The following is a 21,685-nucleotide window of genomic DNA, read 5'->3' as shown; positions in this document are numbered from 1 at the left end:
GATTCAGAGAGCAATAGTAATCATTGTCATCATACATTGAGTCATCATTCTATAGACTAAGTTGTATACGGATATCCACGTTTTTCTATTATAATATCCTTAAAACCGGAACTCCCACCTCCCTAACTGTTTGCGAAAGGTAATCTAATCTAGAGATTCTTATCTCCTGCTCCTGCTTCTAATATGTCTCTAACTAATTGCCCTTCATGTCTTAAACGGTGTCCTATTTATCACATCTTTCCTTTTTCTTGTTAACTTCCATAACGCTCTTTGTTCGTCTATTCTTTTCATCGTATTTTCATTTAAATCTCAAATGATTCTGTCTTTTCCATACATTTAACATCTTTATCATTACTTCATCAAAATGTGAACAAACGTAATATCAACAAAAGTATTATTTCAATGTTTTACACTGGGTAGCGATGCCTTTACTTTATATAAAATCCAAAATTGTACAGGGCTTAGTATTAATTAAACCTTGGCAAAAATTCTGGTATAAGTGGATATCTTTCCCGCTCTTTTTGCTTTAGTTCAAGTATTTTTCAAACGAGACGATGAAAATAATACATTGTTTAGAGCTTTTCTGGTTTTCTGTAGTAAGAACTTTAAAACATATTGTATACAATTTAACATTTATTGTCCTTTAAGATGTCGAAAAAACATCATCAAGTGGGTCAACTGAAATAGGAAAATTGGTCGAACTATTAAGCAAATAAAAAATAAATAGGTACCATTTAAAAAGTCATAGACTATTTTGCTTGTATAGAATACTACCTACAAAAAAAAGTTAAATAACGCAATAGCAAAGTTTCTGAAAGCATCAAACGCCAGCTTTCATCAACTGAAGCGAAAATGAGAAGGGTAAGTTGAGGAAATGAAAGCAATAAAGCACATTGCATGCGCCAAAGCATTTCGTCATTCCCAACAAATTACGTTTCTAGACAAATAACAGTCGCATTTTCAAAAGTGAGCAAAACGTGCTCCAGTTTTCCAGGTTGATACTTGCCCAACATTTTCGCTAACTTTTTAAGACGAAAAAAAGAAAAAAATATTCCGTCAAATTCGTTAAATGATTTTTTTTAATTAACGTCACAAGTTATTTGAAGTCCCCCAATCCCCAAGTTTATTAAAACTGAAAGCCTCTGCGAATAAGGATTTCTTGTCAGCTCAGGCTTCCAGAATAAATTAAAAACATAATAGCCGATTTCTACCATCCCAAATTAACTTCGTTATCAAACTTTCCAAAGAAAATAAAGCAGGCGTAGACAATGCTTTGTATGAAGGATGGCTATTGTTTTCATTAAGAGGGTATAATAGGTACCTATTGAATAGAAAAGAATAGGGTGAACGAATAGAAAAACATTTTATAAGTCAATTAAACTTAGTTGGTATTTTGGAGGAATTTAACTTGTTATATCTTTTTACATATGATTACTTTACTTATTACGTTTAAGTTGGATTGTTTAATGCAAAAAATATTAGGTAAGAAAGTTTGAGTTTTGATAGACATTGCTAATCGATAATTAAAATAGAAAATTTAGAAATACAAGAAATGTAATAGTTTAAAAGTTTAATAGTTATAACATGTCATTAAGCTATATCTACATATATTATAAAACCAACTATACACCACAACGTAAACATCTAAGCCCATCCACTTTATTGCAATTGTTTAGTTCCACCTCCAATACGTCAAAATTAGAGTATTTTAATTAAAAATTATGATTAAATGATAATATCCTGGATATCAAATGTAGGCCAAGGCAGCCCAATTCTATCTTTTAATTACGCGTTTTGATAGTCAGCTATAGTTCCAGAATTTTGTACTATCAGCTACCTATTTATGTTTTGCTTTTCTCCCTTTTTCATTCACCAATATCTTTTAAACTTCTTGATAAAGATCAAAATTTTTAATCGGTTAGTGGTGCTTTTGGACTTGACGAACCAAATGAGACACAGACAAATCTACGGTTACATTATTATATATAGATTTTTATATTTAAATGCACCTAATGATCAATAAAATAAACAAGACTGGCGTTCTTTAGATTATTTATAAAATTACTAAATGCGAAACTTCACAGCGCTAAAAGTCATCTGCCGGATTAAGTAAAAGCGTGACGTTTAAATTGAACGATGCATATCAAAACACTGATGGTGTCTTAACCTTTGGCATTTGATTTAAATTAAACTTTGATATTTGTTTATGCGAAGATGCCCAAATTTTCCGATGCGACGATAGAGGGATGAGAAGTAGGTAGATATAATTTTGTGATATACGTAATAGGGGATTATAGTTATTAAATTAAGAGGTACTAAACTCAAATTACACTCTCCATCATCGAACGGACATCAGAACACTCATAAATCAATTTACTATGTACACAACTTAATTATACTTTGGGCCGTTGCCAAATCTGTATCCTTAAACTGTTTGGTTCTAGTGACGTATTTTAGACTAACCGAAATGTTTACTGCAATGCTATCACAACAATCAATATTATATCTAAACTGGAAATGAAATTGGTGCTACTTTTACAGGAAATGTGTACCTACTGTGCAATGCTAAGCAGCTACCTTGGCGCTAGCTTCTGTTTTTTTTTTCTATCGGTTCGCTAATTATTTTTCAGAATTAAACATTGTTAGTTGTCATATTTATCCACGAAAATTGGAAAATGTTGAACTTTTATATGCAACTGATACATTGTCTTATACCGTGTATCTCCCAAGTGCAAAGGAATCTCCCTTTCATTCAGCGACCATTCGACTTTCCAGCGTTAAATGTGCTTCATTAATTTTTTCTTATTGTACGTATAATTAATTTTATACATTACAGCCTTCACCGCTTCTCATTTGCCAATCGCCAACTTTCAAACCTCTAGCCCTGATAGATTCATCAATATCATCTCTCCGTCTCCTCGGGAGACTGTCACGTTTCCGTCTTCTCGTTGAAATCCATTTAAAATTTTTTGTTGGTTAGCTCACTTTGTTCATTCTCTGTAAATGGCCGTACCATGATAATTGTTTTCTTTCTATTGTGTCTGGGGTGTTATCTTCAACTTTCTTTATTGTTCCTATTCTGTCATTTCTTACGTGATCCCATTTAAATGTAACTACTACATCACGCTAGAGATCTCTTACTGTTCTTCTAAACGGCTTTCTGACCATTCTTTTGTCCATAATTTACTCAATGGAACCGTGTCGTAAGCTTTCTTTAGATCAATAAAAATCTGAAGATGCTCTATTTGACCTCTTTCAACCCTTTCGGTGTAAAGCTTCCTCTGCACACTATCTTCCTGGATGAAATCCATTTTGTTGTTTTGCCTCTGTTATTTGATCCTCAATTTTTTGTGTTATAATAAACATAAACATAAACATAATTCTTCCGTACAGTCTGACACATCTCTAACCATTAACTCCAAGTAAATTTGTGAATATGTTTATGTTTAAACCATCCCTTTATTACTCTTAAGTTGGTCTGGTAGCACATATCGAGTAATCTTTCTCCGTTGTCGTTTTGTGCTTCTTCTCCATGAGGTCCTACCACTACAATTTTATTGTGATTTGAAAGTACTTTTCTTTTTTACAACTTGCGGTATTTTTTTAGACCATCGGTATCTATAATTACACAGTGATCGCTTTTTAGCTTCATATCAACCTGCACAATTCTGTCACTGATCTGGTGCCAAGTTTTAATCGTCTTTTTATATTTATTCTTTACAACTATAGACACTCCACTTCTAGCTCTTTCTTCCATGAATACACCGCTCTAGATGTATATGTACCCCCAATTCTCTTCTGTACCTATTCCTATCCTTTTCTTCATTTCAATCCCTGGAACATTCCAGGTGTCAATTCTCAAAGTCCTTTTCGTTGCCAGTTTTCGTCGCCGGCTTGAACCTTCCTATTCCAAGACTTACTTGAGGAAGGTTCCAAAATTTTATGAGTGATGTGGTGCAGGTACATCGCCTCAACTGGCAACCTGGAGGGCCAATAGATATATTATTCAGGGTGTTCTTTTACTTATACCCCTTGTCATGGATATGGTAGTAGGATTTATTGGATCGATCTCGGATGTGGACATTTCTCAGAGTTTAGATACAGTAAAGACATAGGCAATTTCAACCACCTCTGAGACCCATTTCCGTCTTTTTATTCTTATGCTAAACTAATAAAAGAAAAGGAAAAGCGATATGTGAATTTGCTGTTTTATGAACTCCTATTTCCTTTGACAAATGCAGAGATGCATTAAGTGAAAATAAGCAGGCCTTGCCAACAATACAATGTTTTAATGACCGTAGAATGTTAACTTTTATTGTTACATCAAAAGAAAGTGAGAATTCTAAAAATAAATAGCGGTTTCTAAGAATAACGTTGACTTATGGCCTGTTAAATTTATTCGACCATTTTGCAAACATGTGTGTTTTAAAATAAGTAATTTCAAATGTACTTTCAAAAAACTCTAACACGACAAGCAAAAAAAAAAAAAATGAAACGAAAAACTAGGTAAGCAATCAACGTTAAGGCACAGGACAACAGTAAATGCATTTGCTACCTTCTAAAAGGACACTTTGTTATAAATTTATGAAAATATCAAAATAATGAATTCTGTCTTTTGATATGAGGGTAGATTTAGACTTGAAGTAGCGTTAAACTACAAATCTGAATATTGGTACTTTCATCCTAATGAAGGAAACATTAATGCTATCTATTTGCCTATAAAGCAACACTAGTGTATAACGTAACAAATTCAAAATCAGCTCACACAACAACATTGATTAAGAAAAACAATTAGTTACTTAAATATCTTCTCGTTTTTAATGTAGGTACTAGATTGAAAATTTGCTATCGTCCACAAAAGTAGGTTAATGGTAAGTTATTTTTGGCGGAACATGCAGATCTCTTCATTTAAAAAGATCTGCATTTGATTGTTTTCTCCGTCAGTACTATTTTCAGTTAAATATCTAGGTACTTACAACAGACAATATACTTTATACCTTTATAGCTGTCGTAAATTTGATAGCTCATAAAATTTAACTGAAACATCGCACTGTGGTTTTTATCCGGGGTTTTTTTTTAAAAGATGGAGCCTGCGCTAAAAATTTTTCTTTAGTACCTATTCAAATAGTTTTATAATGCTAGCCGTAATATATGTATAAGTAACATATCTAACTCATTTTAGTAAAAATAACGCAGTTTTCCTTGGTGCATTTTTGTGGCGCATTGTAAGTACGAATCCTATTGACTACTGGCCGATATTGTAGATTTATTATGAAATTTCCGTTGGGCGTTTTTGTTGGAGGCGGGAAAGGATAACTGGATAGGTACATAATGTTAAAATATTTTCCTTCTTTGTGTACCTTTCTCATAAAAGACTTTGATGTAAACAAATCTCCCCTGACAGAGGATCCTTTACATCTTCTTGTTTGCCTGTTTTCTTCGTGAATTTATATTGTGAGACTTATATTTTACTTAAAATGTACATTTGCTGTGTATTAACAAACTAAATATAAAAAATAAGGTTTTTTATCACCTTATTTAAAAAGATAACGAAGAAATATTTGGAAATTGTTTGACAATCATGTTTACTCCTTGTCCTATGCACATATTCCTAATTATAATTTTCTTATAGTCGCCCAGTTTTATGAATCCTGATATTTTCGAAATTAGTTGCCAACTTTAATTATAATAAAAAATTAATTAACAGAAGGAAACTAGTTTAATGATATTTGCGTGTGCAGTATCCGAAGGATAATTCTCTCAATTAAGAAGCTTAAAAGAAGCTGAATGCGATTCAATTGTGAGCCAGCATTCTCGCCAAGCAAATTACATGCAAATGTCAGTCCAAACACATCGAATAACGACAACTGATTGCTTTTAAAATGAAATCGCTCGACGCACATAAAATGTTGGCACTCCACTGCACTAAATGACAATTAACTGAAAAACTGTATCAGAATTGTGTACAAAGTGAGTTTTTTTAGTCCAATAATTCTTTAGTTACGGATCGCATTATTAAAAACTGGATTTTGGAAATGAAAATTCTCACTTTTATGGGGCACTGCAGCAGTAATTTTGACGTTAATATAAAATTGTTGTATCCGCAGATAGTAGGACTTAATTAAAGCAGTGAAATTAAAGTGTCACATTAGTTACGTATGAACGTACATATGTCAAGGCTCTAGGTGAATTGACTGAATTTCTCATACCACTAACATACTTTGGTTAAAGCAATAAACCTCATTTTCTTACTGATAAAAAATAGATTTGACAGAATGACAAATAAAAACAGTAAAAAAACACTTCAAGGAAAAGGTCAGTCAATCTAAACAGCGAATAATCCTGCAGCAAGGGCATCCTAGTTTCACCTTATGCTATCCTTGTTTTGTTCACGTACGATTCAATTTCCACCAGATACTTTCAAATTTGCCAGACTCTAGTACTCCAACAGTTATGATGTCTGTTTTCTCCAAATTTCCTTGATACTTGAAATCTTGTTCAAACAAATTTAAATCCGAATTCAACTTTTATGTTAGGAAGGCATCGTGAAAGGATTTTGAAGTACAAGTTTTCAATGTTTATTACTTTTTAAGTATTTACAAAATAAAAAACATAAAACAAAAAAAAACGTATGGTCGAGTCGTTTTTATCATTGAGAACTGATTTTTCTGTGTTCACAAACGGTCAAATTGAAAATATAAAAACTACTATTAAAATTTTATGTTTAAAATACGGCACTGTACAGGTGCGGAAATGTAGATAGGGAGACATAAGAAACTTTAAGGAGCTTTAGGGTGTGCCTTCAGGGTTGAAATTGTAATCCGGCTTCCAGGAACACAACTTTTACCGTACTACTAGCCGACTGCCAATTTATCTGATAAAGTTTACATTCTCTCTTCGAGGGTGTTTATTTCGTCTGTTCATGATTTCTCAAAAAACTTTGTAGTTCAGTCAACCTAATCTGCATTATTTAATTACATTTTGTTGGTCACATAACATTTCCAATCATAATACGTCATGTACAGAGTTTTTTAATTCCTTAATAAAATTAAATTGATCGTTTCGGAGTTTCTTTGAGTGTAATAAGAGTTAGGGCATATTTTTCGACAGCAAAATATTTTGAAAATTACTCAATCCCTAAAAATAAATTGGACTTCCTGAACGTTATTAACATCGGTCAAATTTGAAATAGTCCCTCCCTAGAATACTCAGAGAATATGCCCCCCCTTCCAAATTTCAAATCTCTAGGTTTGCCAGCCGTTCAGACTCTACCTTTGCTGATAAGAATCAATCAATCACGGTACTGTTTTATATGCATAGATTATATCATTGACGGTTGGAATCATAACAGTCGGTCGTCAGTAATTTAAGGTAATCGTTATTGTTGCAGGTATTAAAATGTCATTCCAGTGGGAGAAGCTTTCACCAGCAGAGTTCCAGCAGTTGCAAGATTTTGCATCGTGTAAGTATGTAACAAAAGACTGCTTACAGAACACAGCTAGTAATTATAGGGTTGTTCGGAAAGTCATTTCGTTTTTTTTGTGGAAATGAAAGACAGTTTTCGTATAATAAACAAATACTTTATTAAATTATATATTGACCGTTCTGGTCCAACACCTTTTGCCATCTTTCTGGTAGTAGCATAATTCCACGCTCATAAAATTTTTGGTCTTTGCTGGCAAAAAACTGATCGAGAAGGTTTTTGACCTCCTCATTTGAGGTGAAGGTTTTACCGTCTAAAAATTTTGGAGTGACCGGAACAAATAATAATCCGATGGTGCCAGGTCTGGAGAATATGGTGGGTGTAGCATTGTATCCCATTCAAGCTGTAAAAGCTTTTGGCGAGTGACCAAACTTGTGTGAGGTCTCGCGTTGTCTTGGTGAAACACTACACCTTTCCTGTTGATTAGTTCTGACCTTTTCTGCTGAAGTGCATCATTCAGTTTGTGAAATTGGGTGCAAAAGAATACAATTAAATCCTCTGTCGGGAAAAAACGAAATGACTTTCCGAACAACCCTATATTCTGTACAATCTGAATTTAAACTTATTCTCTTAGTTACTCTTGAGTAAAATTAAACTACCTATATGTTGGTGAAGTCACAAAATTATTGGCGGAACATTTGACACTTTTTCACATGTGTTCCCACTTGGATCCCTTTTACCCTCTCAAACAGTTATTTTAGTTTCTTTACTGGTAATTCAAACATTAGTTGGAATAAATAAGTGCCTAGTGGGGTTTGTTAATACAAGAAAGTACAACATTTGTGTGCCGAACTGAAGGTAGCAAGCTCCCATGTACTTAATTGGGCTAGAGTTTCAGCCGCAGTATTGATTTTAGCCTTATTTACGGAAAACTCTTTTATTTTTAGAAATGAATTGCTTTTAGGGCTTTTCTTATTACAAATATATTAGATAGGTATTTATTTCGTTGTAGTTTATAGAATCTCCTCCTTCTTTTCCCAAGATTAAGTACACAGTTACAAATTCAAAATTTTTTAATCGCTAGTGTCTACCCGGTCTATAGTCCGAAGAGAGCTCATAATATTTATTTCATTTGCTAATAACTCAATGAACTGTTTATGGCACAATATTAAAAGTTTATAAACTCGACGAAAAAGTGTCAGAGATTTTTCTCCTAATTCTTCGGTTTGGAATTTAATGAATTAATAGGAGATGGAAAGTTTAATAGAAACCATAATTTCGAATGTCTTTATTGTAAAATCGATTTTTTTCTTAGATAATCATAAAAATACTCCTAAACTTTGAAAGCTAATAGACTAACGATGTGATGTCTTGACGAAAAAAAGCATCAGAACTTCTTTAAAGAAAAATTTATTATGCTCTCTTCGATGGTCTCGTTCGTGTAAGTTTTTTTGTTCACAAAATATAGACGAAAATCTTTAGTGATTTATTCTTTTCCACGTTTTTCGTATGGATAACTAAAAAGTCTGATGAGATAACAGTAAATCATTAAAAAGCTCAAATACCGACACCAAAATACAACACTGAATGTCCAAAGTTACATTCTTCAGGGACTAAAAAATAAATACTAACTAATGTTATAGTCCATGTGTCAACTGCAGTGTTCAGTGGACCCAACAAAACATTAAAATTAAATTAAAATAAATAGTGGAGAATTAGGGGTGTACATATAGGACGTTAAGAAAGCTTAATAGGTTTTTATATACAAGTATACTTTTAAAACTTCCAAGCAAGTAATTATTTCTAATTTCTTTAACTATGTTAAGATAGTTGGTGTTGATACTATGATTTACAATAGACACAGTGGATTTTTCAGTTCCACCAAATCTGGCATGAGACAAATGCTCGTTGAACTTAACATGTATAGGGTGTTTAGTTTGTCCAAAATACTTCTTACTGTAATTCCTGCAATCACTTCCTTTCATTTGACTCAGAACTGAATAGTTCAGTGTAGTCCAACATATTCTTACTGAAAATCATATGATTAATATCGGCAATTTTAAATTGATTGAGGAAATTAGAAAAAATTACTTGCTTAACAGTGAAAGTATGTTTGTGTATAAAAACCTATTAAGCTCTCTTACGAGTGACAAATACCCTACAGCTAATTTAATTTAAATGTTTTGTACTAAACACGAAACATTGCTGTCTTTAGTCGCTTCTGTCCCTGAAGATGATAACTTTGTTACCTAAAACTATTTCATACCTAAAACTATTTCAGTGTCATGTTTTGGCATTGGAGCCTGAGCTTTTTAGTGTTCTACAACACCGTCAAACAATCCGAAAATCCCACGTAACGAAGTTGTGCTATATTTCATGCTTATTATGAGATTCCGGTTTATGTCAAGCCATGAATTTTCGGTTGACAGAACAAACGTTTCGCAGTCGTAGATTTTTATGTGAATAAAATAATATGTTTTCATCGCTGCTGGGTTTCCTGGATGTGTTGTTTTATAAAACAAAACTAAAATTACCATCGAGCAACATTATTGCAACACAAAACTCTTGCTGCTAATAAAATAATGGAAACATTTACTGTGATAGCATAGAAATGAGCATTTCTGATTCAGTTTCATGAGAACGGTGAAACCGCGAATGTTCAATAAAACTTCTTATCTATTGAATCAATCGTTCGCAAACTTCACGTAAAACCGCTAAACTAGTTTTCGTGTTTGTGTATATTGAATCGTCGCGAGATCGTTCAGTAGAAAATGGAAAGAAAATATTTTCAGTCTGTTGGGCCGTTTTGAAATGATCTTTACGAAATTCTAAGAAACTATATAATACGAACTCAGCTTTATAAACTACCCTCTCTTCTACTAATAGTAATAATTGTTTATTAATAAGGTTTTTTCAGAAAATCACACGTAAATTAATGAAAGCTAATTATAAATATTAACGAATTTATTTATATAAAAGAACTTTGTCTTTATTAATTTTTGTTAATTTCTAATAAACAATTTTGAAACTCCAAATTTATTTGTCAATTACTGCGCATTTCTCATCAAGTATCATCATTAAAACTAATTCCACAAAGACAAGGGCTTCGCAAAGATGTACCCGTCCGGAGCCTAGCAATGATTAAGGCTGCCCCTGTCGCTTAATAAACGTTTTGATTATTAAACCTACCTTTATATATTATAAACAAAAGCTTCTTATAGGAAATAGAGAAAATAATTTATTTACATTAATGCCTTTAGCAAAAGTTAACCCTAACATCAGATTTTTACAGATTCTACCAAGAAACTTGAAGATGTCCTAGAAGAATTTTGTGGAAAAGGTCCTCCGTACAAACACAATCCCGATGGTGTAAGTCAATCCACTTATGTATGCATATATGCTTATCTATAAACAAACCATTTACGTTCAGTGCAGGGTTGATTATTTATTAAACGCTAAGTGTCCTCTGCTGTTTCACCTGTGCGACGGTTTGTTTGCCTTAATTTGGATTTTATGGTAATGATTCTATAAAAATGGTAACAATAAATCCGACAAGTATATCCAAGGATCATCCCGGAAAACGAAAGCAATAAATGAATCAGCAAATTGTACTTGAATATTAGTATATGTTGCGGTTATTAGTTGAAAGACTTTTCGAATCGAATTACGCCAAACTACAAACAAAAAAAGAAAATTTATCTCTTTATGGTATTGTGTAGTGCTTTACTAAAGCTCTATCAGAGACAACACATGATCGAAATAAATACATGCAAATAATTTTCGATAAAATTACAACTATAAAAAAGAGAAGAATAAATAAAACAACATTTATTAAACAATGTTTTTTTCTTGGTTATTTTAAATAAGGTAAAGCAACCCTTACATATTTACATTAGGTGCAAAGTGTCGTTATATTTTGTGCTAGAGTCGTTAAGTAGGAAATTGGCAGAGCTAATTTCAAGCCATCACAGTGATTGCTTTACAAAATTTATAACATCACGAACACTGGCCAAAAGTGTAATGAAAACAGTAAACGTTAGGAAACGAAAATGCTACGCTAAATTAAACTGCGTCAGTTTCGTAGAAAATTAACGACAAATACGTGAACGTTAAGTTCATTAATCGTTGTAACGCAGCTTCCTAATCGGAAGATACAAAATGATATTTAAGGAGTATCCTGAATTCCATGCTCAATCTCACCCTCAATAGGTATAGGTATACTTTTTACTCACTTCCTATGCCAGATACTACTTACATACATCTTAATTAGCTTTACTTTATCAATTCCATTCATAAAGTGAAAGTATATTCAGCACGAGATCGCGTGTCTAGAATTATCACGTAGTAAGGAAATAACTCAGATAATCAAGTACATTTAGCACTATTGATAGGGATTGGCAATGGTTTAATTTAGGAAAGTGATCATCTTTCACTTCGAGGTTTACGTGAACAATACACAAAGATGTCTTTATTATTTATTGGAAAAACATTTTGAGTACGTACCTACTTGCTAACGTTAGAAAACTTTTCGATTTTAAAATATTATTCCACTGAATATTCTACATACATGAATTTATTTCGAAGATGAATCATTTAAACATCATCAACTAATCTTGCTTGACATTTTTCAGACACAGTGATCCGATTTGGAAGATTTCTCTCAAAACATTTATTTATTGTACGATACGTATATATCTTATCTTTATCAAAATATCATTTTGAATTGGCTTAGGAGCATTAAACCAAAAGTCTTCACTTTTTCCATCATATCTGTTATTTTTAATAAAATTTTGCTTATTTTCTTGAGCAACTGGCAGCTTCATTATACACTCAATTAAATTTGAAAAAAAAAAATTAAAAAAGTTTTGTTCTGCGGTCCAATTTATAGCAAATGCTAAAAGTTTGTTCCAATTCTGGATTTCTCCTTACCAACTTATTTAAAAGTTTTTTAAAAGAACTTCGTGTCTGTCATTCGTTCTTTCATATTTACACTTTGTAATGAAGATTTGTGAATGATTCTTAACTTTCTGAAAATTTTTAAGCACGCATTACATAACGGTATACAGAAAAGGTAACGTTCCCCCTGGTAATTGAGGAAAAGGGGATAAAAATTGAAGCAGGATCGTATGAAAAGATTATCACAATTGATTTTATCGGCTGTTTCTAATTGTCTCGTCTAGTAAAAGTCAGTTCTGTATTCTGTTAATAGATTACCTACATTTAGATATCTAGAAGAATTAAACAATGTATTTCAACTGCATTGCGATAGGTGAGATTATGTTTAGGCTTTACAAATTGTCATCTTTTAATCCTGATTTAAATACCTAATTGCCCGCCTAAATTATTCAGGTTATATTAATAAGAAATACATGCATAACAAGTTTAAAGCTACATAGTTGCCATCTATAAGAAATGTATAAGGGCACTTATACAGGGGCAGATCTACGCATTAATTTCAGGAAGAATCGGCCACATAAACCTTGGTCATCAAAGGGGAAAAGAACTAAAAGAAACAATAAAAATATTTATTTACATAATAAAATTCCACCCCAATCTTGCAAGAAAAGTCGAATAGGCGCCATAAAAGGAAAGCGAAGGTCATGACCATGGAAATAAAGTAAGTAGGTAATAAATGTAAGCCTTTTTTCGACTCTTATTCTTTATTAGTAATGGTCGGTTATTAAGAAAATAGCTAAATTGGAATGCCTAGATCGAAAACAGTTTTTTCGTCAACTGATTAAATTGTGCAATGATAACGATATTCATTTCATTCCCACCAGCCACTAATACTGGTTGGCGGGCAGTTCCTCCGGACTACGCCGGAAGGTAGAGCGGAAGGACCTTCTTCAACCTCCTTTCAGGAATCGTGGGAATGGGTGGGTGGTGGTTCGGGTGAGAAAGATGAGACGAACGGAATGAAGACATAAGGGAATGAAAGATTATCTGTGGAATATTACTGCCCCGGCATTTGCTTAAGTGATCGAACGAAGCCACAGAAAAACTTGGACCAAGGCAAACGGACCCGGAATCGAACCGGGCTCCTCTCGAATGCTAAGCAATGATCTAAACCTCTAGGCCATGCCGTTCGGTACACAAAGGGCTCGCTTATCCAAACCCCATTGTACTTACTAATGAATGCGCCCTCTTCGGTGCGATGAGGTAATCCTCTCATCCAAATTGCATGAACTATACGTAGGTCATGTCGAAAAACGATGTAACACATTACTACCTGAATTTTCAGAGCTAGTGTGATGATATCGAAACTTCCCGTTTAATCATCCTGGCGTTAATTTTCACGAATCATTTAACTTTGGTATAACGTACCTATATCAACGAAAAGAGTCCTGAATTTGATCAATACACCATTCAGTCGAGTGGAAATTATGGAAAAATAAATTCTTCCTCGAAAGCCCATCGTTTGCGTCATTTTATTCTGAGTTTCAACTGGAACAAATGTAGCGTAACACTAAACGGTCTTGGAAATGTCAAAGAACGTTTTCTATTTACAAAGGATTCCCGCAATGCGGACACACGTATCTCATGAGGTGCCTTTAACAACATAATTACCAGAAATGTGGGAGCGTTGTCGACATAATACGGAGAATGTACGATAGTTCTCTTTGCTTTTCTGCCTCAAATCGATAACACGGAATGGTTCAACTTACCCCTTTCTGGATCATGACGATGTTTTTCTCGTTCACATACCTACCTAGATTTCCGAATCTTTTTGAATGCCGATCAGAACCTACTGTGAAAAAATTGCCTTAAAATCAATGAAAGCTTACTTCTTTTTAGCTGTAACTTTTTGTTTTAAATGTAAAATTATTCACATCCGATATGCACGTACACAAACCATTCTCCGACCTTTTTGGCATATGGAATAAGTGTTCCTTTTAAATCAAGTATCTATATAGGGGATCTACCGCAGACTCGCCCAACTCAGTAGCTCATGAATATCACCGGAGACTTATTAGCATGCCTCATGAATTTTGTTCAAAAGGTTTCGCTGAAACGGTATATATTTATACCGAAATAAAATTGGCCAACAGTAAATTAGCCTTTGAAGGTATAATTCTAATTGGTAGACACATATTAATACGAAATATGGAGGATAAATATTGTCCCGAAGCCCAATTTATAACTTATTCATACGGTAAATACATTTTGAAAAATGAAATTCGATCACCATGTCGGATAAGATCCCGAGAGTGTAGAATATTACATTTCTGTGTTGTAAATAAGTTGTAAAACGATATATTTATTACTGAGATGCGACAAAAATATGTCACAAAATTATGGCATCCACATTGTTTTTATTATCCACGAGTACCTATTATTTGCAGAAAGCTGTTGGCTCCAAAACACGCATCTACACAAAAGTGGATTTTCATTCCAATAAGAATTTATATAAACGTATAATTTAAACTACACTACCTAAATGTTTTTATATAACAATATTCGGTTACTAAAAATTTCTTGCTATTTCTTTTTACTCTGTGTAATAAACATATTAATAATTCTAGTTTTAAAAGAATACAAGAAATATTTAGTTTATTCTACGGTATAAATAATTCAATTTAGTTAAAGCAAATTTAGCAATAACCCTAAGGTAAAGATTCATAGACAATCATAGTTAAATGCCGAGTTATCGATTCGACTGGTCATCTTCAAAGATTTTGAATGAAAGTAGAGGATATGATAGTGCCTCTGCTTCTAAAAGAAACTTAAGCAATTTAGGCATTCTATTCCCTTTTCCTGTATAACTTTACACGAAAAACTTTTGAAGTTTTGGAGGATTTAAATTTACGTTTTCAACAAAACTTCGTAAGCCAGACAGAGCCCCTTGACTTGGAAATTCGTATACACCCTAGTTTCTAAATTGTCATTAAACTAAAACACTCTCGAAAAGACAGTTACTTTATACAATGCAGGATACTCCTAAAATATTGCATTCCTTTCAAAAGTTTAATTTCTCTTTAAGTATTTTAAATAAGTCGATGTACATCTATAATCTAAGACGGTCAACAAACTAATTGCAGAAAGCTTATTTGGTCATTTATAATAATATTAGCACGTCAGTCAAATTTTAATTCCGTACAATGTTAAAAAAAAAAAACAAAAGGGGGTAGTCCGGAGGATTTTTAGTTAGGCATGTAAAAAACTATGACCGTTTATTTCAGGAAATTGACTATGAGAATTTTCGCAAGTTTCTCGACACATTCCTGGAACTAAGGACCCCGGAGGAGCTTTGCAGACATTTATTCTTATCGTTCGTACGTCACAATGTTCGAATTGATGGCAAAGCATTTAAGGAAATGGCTGCTTTGAGTTCAACAACAGCTTGCGCTCCCATTACAAGTCACAATAGAGGTGGGTGTTTGTTTTTACCATTTGTTTTTCAAAATTGAACATTCCAGGAACTCATTGCGTTGCTTCTTGACACTGACAAACAGCGCAATATGTATAATGTACGATTTTCCAAAAAAAATTAACTTTTTCCTGTAGCAACTGTGATGACAATCGATCGAAACAATATTATCGAGCTTTCCAAATAAAAATTAGTGACAAACAATTGAAGATGTATTAGAACGGACGCACTATTAAAAGTTTAAACTCTGTATTATTTTTTTGTCCACTCTTTAATCTTTATAGATGGCGGTTCAGCAATTAACGATAACATGGAAAAAAGTGGAATAACGTCGGAAAAAGGTAGTAACTACGGTGAAATACTCGTGGAAAAAATTCAAGGAATTGGTGAGAAATTGCTTGGTCATCATAGATCCGATAGTGACACTTCCACAACAAGAGTAAAATCAGGTAACTGTTCAAAGAACTGTTACTGTAGGACAGTTGCTTAATGCAAGCTGAACTATATATGTGAAGTGAAACTTCTTTAGATTGTATATTAAAGTAGTATTAAAAAAAAAATTGGCGTACCTAAACTATTGCATTAACTAATTACAAATACAACATTTCGAGCGGGCGGAATATTGGTTTAGTTTTGTTAAAAACTTTTACGCTCTCATCACACAAAACTGCAGAAAGGAATTACAAATCAAAACAAACAAGCACAAACGCAGATGACAATTTGTCGAAATGGTAATTTTCGGATTATCGGTTGCTACTAACACATTAGCTTTTCAAGCTTGTTAAAATGACTCCTTTTGGTCATATCCGCCAGGGGTCACACGTAGCGCGTTATGCGTGACGCTTTGATGTGTGACGTTACACTTTTCGGTTTTATGCCCTAGTAAATGTCCTTCTTACCGAAATATAAAGAAGTTTCACTTCAAAAAAAGTTTTTTCTTGGTCGACAATATGGATCGCAGTTTCGAACTTATTATTTCATAAACTGATGATGCCTTGATTCGGATCTAAACGTTGTCGTCGGTTGGAGTTGTTTCCTAAAGTTTCGCTAGCACGAGTGGTGAACTTCTTCAGAGGTCCTAGGAAGCAAATCCAACCGACCATGGCCTTTAGACCCGAATTAAGACTACATAAGGTCACCTACTACCGTGAAAGCCTTTACCAATTTATTGTTCACTACATCATCAATTTGTCCGGTGCATATCTATCTACAATAAATCATTTTAGGCATTGTAAAAAGTTATGGAAATTTATTGCAGCACAAAGGATGCAATTTGGAATTAATATTCATTGATACGGAAATAATTGAGTAAATTGTTTTGTTCCTGATAGCATTGATTTTAGTTACGCGCAAATGCAAATGTAACTGTTATTGCACAAACTTTCGACCACAAATTCCAAAAATTAAACTCCGACGTATGTAACTATTTTCCGTCAATGTCATGTTCCATTCGTTTGTAATAATTTTATTATCATTACCAGTCAAGCTCAGGTAGAGTCACTTTTAATTATATTGAATACATTGCCTAACATGTGAAAAAATATCGACTACGTTGGCGTTGCTGCTCTTATCTACCCTCGGGAAGCGTCACCTTATCTCCACATTATTCTGGCAAGCATTCCCTTCACGTTCCGATCAACCCTCCATTCTCTATTGCTTACGTGGTGAAGATGTATGCACATATATATTTATAATCTTCATATATTGTACATGACTTGCTCGTTCATTGCGAAGGGAGTAAACTCTGAAATAGGAGTTGAATGGTGTCACATTGCCAAACGATGGAAATTCATTTGTTGGATGACATTTACAGGATAACAGGTGATATTTATTTTGTATGGGTGCATTTTACTCAATTGGTATATCGAGAATATTAATTTCAAACCTTATCTAACTATGCTCTCTAATACAATCTATTACACTCGTCAAACAATTTCTGATTTTTGTATCTATCGAACTACAATAAATTATTAGATAATTTCCTTTTTTTTCTAGTTTACGAACCTTAAAAAAAAACTTCAGTATTTTTCTTTATTCAACTATAATAAATAATGTTAACCCTCCAAATTACTTTTCCTTGCGTGTTTATCTCAAAAGATTGACCTCATACGTGCGACAATAGGTTTCTCCAGTCGAGAAAAACCGTTGTCGTGCTGTTAAAAACTGATTGATTTTCAACACCATGTGACACCAAGATTCATCTCCCGTGTCTATGACGACTTTTGACTAAAAAAATCAGGGTCAGCTTGTGCCTGTTCTTTCATGTCCTGATGCACTCTCTGGCCATCGGAAAACACAAAGCAATCGTGACGGGTCTGATGTTTAAAGCTTCAGCAAGGATTCCTTGGAACGAAGTCCACGAAATTCCTGTTATCTCTTTCAGTTCCTCTTCTGTACTGCGACGATCGCGCACTTTTTGAAGAATTTCATTTCTTTTAAACGTCGAATGAGATTCATGTTCAAAGAACATTTCGGCACTTTGAAATGGGCAATTCACTAATGCCTGGTCATCTGAGATGGGACAGGGGGTGTCTATTTAATGTACCTAGCGTGGGAGAGGGGAAGTACTGACAACGTGACAACCCACTTGTCTACAGAAAATAATTCTCTTTCGTTTTTCTAATTAACCCTGTATATAAAAGAAAGTCTTATCTATTTTCAGGTTCCGTCCATCCTATGCTGACCGTGACCCATACCTCATTTTCATGCACTGAAGTCCTGAGTAAAAAAAGCGTCGAATCATCCCCATCACACAGCCAAATATCTAGAAATTCTTCAAAAAAATCAAATAACTCTTTACTCATCAATAATGGAAAATTAGAAGGTAAATTGTTTGATTTATCTTGCTAGATGCACATATCCAGGATAATACTTGTGTTATCATTCAACCCCTCTTTTTAGTTAAATTCTTTCTAGCAGGAATTCAGCATTATTTTACTATCATCTATATGTATACACAAATTCATTTCAGCTCAGCATGTTGTTTTTTATTTTAACAACTCAAATCCATATGATATAGTTATCCAATAAAAGATTTGGTTCAGCGTTAATTTAACCAGTCTATAATCTAATTTCTTCTTTGAAATAATTTCGGTATTTATAATAGTAATTAAATTAAAATGTGGGCATCTACTTACGTTCAACTCGAATTGCTGGCTCGTATCAATAAAAGTATATGGTTACAGTAAAACCGGAATTAAAACGACGAATTATTTTTCCGATTGTCATTCAGCCTACGTTTCTCGTTTCGATTTTGTATGAAGCTACTCTGTAAACGTAACTGATCATTTAGGTGTCCCATTTTCTCGAACATAAAAGACGAAAGAACTTGTTTACTGACATAACGATTCCTAACGATTCGTATCTCAAAATAAAAGGTTTTAATAATCGTTATACGAATGCCTTTTATGACGTCAGCTCCGAATCCTATTTCTGTAGTCTGTGGAAACGGAAGACAATAAAGCTTGCCGTTACATAATCTCTAATGTGGAATGAAATACCCACTTGAATTATAAGCGATCTCCTGCCAAGCTATAACCGAATCATTATTGATTTTGAATGGACGCTGCTTTAAATCAAATGAGATTTGGGCAAAATTAGATGGTAATTAAAGAAAAGGGTCGAAATTTCGTTGAATATTTCGTTATTTATACGTTTTGTTGAGCCTAGTTTTTAAAAGACGTTTCGATACCCAGGGTGTCATCTTCAGTTAAGAACTTGCGGAGTTTTAAGTAATGGTGTTTCTTTGGTATAGTTCCACAAAACTCGATTTTACTTTTTATATTAGGCTCCAATTACGTATTTAATAAAGTGATTAAGCGCATATTTAAAATTCATCCCAGCAACATCCTTCTTTATTTTATTGATAACTTGATGTTATCCTTGCAGCAGTTCAACAGGGATCTTATAATTTCAAGGCTTGTTTCTATCTTCCTATTTAATTGTGTGTATTAGATATGAGTTTATCCACTTTGTTTGAAAGAGCATGCTTGGGGGAAGTTGAAATAAGTTCAACTTAATCAGAATGCTGAAAAGAACTGAGCCACTTATGGATTATTTCGTGGTTGTTTTGTTTTTTGAGGATTTTCGTAGTTCTGTTAGTTCGTTTGGTTTTTTATGCTGCACATTAAGTTTAAATGTTTTATTACAGAACTACGACATATCGTTAGAAAGCCAAGTTCTATTGATGTTTATTCAGTTAAAGTGTCGTTAAAGGACATTGTATGTTACTTGTCGTTACTCGAAGCTGGAAGGCCAGAAGACAAACTCGAATGTAATAATGGATGGTGTCGCAGATTCGCGCCAAGCCTTCTCACATTTTTCTCTCTTTTTAGTTATGTTTCGTCTATATGATACTGATGGAAATGGTGTTTTAGATACCAATGAAATGGATTGCATAATAAATCAAATGATGACAGTTGCAGAATATTTGGGATGGGATGTATCCGAACTTAAGCCGGTAAATGACCAACTAACTACCCTTTTACAGCAAAAATAAACAAAAAAAGACACAAAGAACGTACAGGGTCATTTTCGTTTCATAGAAATTACATTTTCTCTTGGAAATTTTAAGAACTTTGACACGTGCTTCGCCAACTAAGTGGGCATCTTGAAAGGAATCGGGAAATTTATTGAATTGTCGAAAATTTAAAAAGCATTAACATTCGCTTTCCATTACATTGCGAATGAATTCCGTCTCAGTTTATTACATTAGGGACTCTTCCAACTTTTCTTGGAAACTAGAGCGTTCTTTTTTTTTTTTTTCGTACATTAAATCTTCGCCTTTTTCCAAAGCGGACGATACCTTTTTAGATTTTCTTCAAATAAATTCCGAGAAAGGTAAGTACACAAAAGGATTTCTTAATTTTCTACAACTATTGCTTGAAAAGTTACGCGTATGTGGAAATACTGACCGAATGTACTTTACTCTTTCAACATAATAACGGACATTACAAAATAATAAGTAATACTTCTGAAGAAGCCTCAAGGAGAGGCGAAACAATTGTAAACTTTTTATTAATTTTGTGGGAATTAAGTTGTGTTTATTTATTTAGTGATCATGAATTTCCATCAAGAAAACGTAAATACCATCAATCATATTAAACAAAATAATAGCTATAAAACTTAGATGGGAGCAAGGGAAAGCCCCGAATCGTTCTTTTAGTCCCCTGCCTTCTTCAAACAACTAGGGCGGCGCCTGTTATAAAAAAACAAAATACAACATTGACGTCTTATTTCTTTTGTAAAAGAATGTTAATGTTAACAAAAATCATTGACTTATAGATTTTACAAGATATGATGGTAGAAATCGATTATGATGCGGACGGTACTGTTTCTTTGGACGAATGGAAAAGAGGTGGACTTACAACAATTCCACTTCTTGTTCTACTGGGTCTGGATACAAATGTTAAAGAGGATGGAAATCACCTTTGGAGGCTCAAACACTTCAGTAGACCGGCTTACTGCAACCTATGTTTAAATATGCTTGTAGGGCTTGGAAAAAAGGGCCTTTGTTGTACATGTACGTCGCAATTTTTTACATTTATTACACAAACGGGAATCTTAAAAACATACAGGGTGATACTTAACGAGGATCATATGCCATTAAATTGTACCAATCTTCCTTTTAACGATCGGATATCATTCTAGTTTGCAAATACACCGTCCATGAAAGATGTGTTCAAAGAGCACCCGCAAGTTGCATAGCGACGTACGTTAAAAGCAAAAAGTCTTCCCAAACCATGCAACACCACTGGGTGGAGGGAAATTGCCACGGGAAATGTGCTCGCTGTCGGAAAACGGTTAAAGCCGGTGTAACTGGATTGCACTGCCGATGGTGTCAAATAACAGTATGTTAATAAATAATATCTGCTCAACACTATTTCATGAAAATC

The 21,685-nt window shown here is 33.6% G+C and overlaps 1 protein-coding gene across 8 annotated transcripts in view; it reads left to right on the top strand.

Annotated features, from left to right (window-relative positions):
- The window catches only part of LOC108742288 (diacylglycerol kinase 1), a 39,727-nt gene that overhangs the window by 12,139 nt on the left and 5,903 nt on the right, over positions 1 to 21,685 (top strand). For 5 of the 8 annotated variants that reach the window (XM_018477450.2, XM_018477449.2, XM_018477454.2 and 2 more), the window contains 9 exons: positions 7,391 to 7,462; positions 10,716 to 10,792; positions 15,604 to 15,793; positions 16,076 to 16,240; positions 18,454 to 18,615; positions 19,942 to 20,064; positions 20,126 to 20,250; positions 21,075 to 21,312; positions 21,441 to 21,640. In XM_018477450.2, coding sequence (XP_018332952.1) covers positions 7,399 to 7,462; positions 10,716 to 10,792; positions 15,604 to 15,793; positions 16,076 to 16,240; positions 18,454 to 18,615; positions 19,942 to 20,064; positions 20,126 to 20,250; positions 21,075 to 21,312; positions 21,441 to 21,640 — 1,344 coding nt within the window. In that variant the 5' untranslated portion in view covers positions 7,391 to 7,398. Of the gene's footprint in view, positions 1 to 5,332; positions 5,971 to 7,390; positions 7,467 to 10,715; positions 10,793 to 15,603; positions 15,794 to 16,075; positions 16,241 to 18,453; positions 18,616 to 19,941; positions 20,065 to 20,125; positions 20,251 to 21,074; positions 21,313 to 21,440; positions 21,641 to 21,685 lie in introns of those variants that run through there. The other 3 variants (XM_018477453.2, XM_018477456.2, XM_018477455.2) reach the window with 3 other exon arrangements.

This window comes from Agrilus planipennis, unplaced genomic scaffold (assembly GCF_000699045.2).
Source record: "Agrilus planipennis isolate EAB-ADULT unplaced genomic scaffold, Apla_2.0 scaffold223, whole genome shotgun sequence".
NCBI lineage: Eukaryota > Metazoa > Arthropoda > Insecta > Coleoptera > Buprestidae > Agrilus > Agrilus planipennis.
Note: the sequence above shows the minus strand (reverse complement) of the source record. Positions and strands in the feature narration are given on the sequence as shown.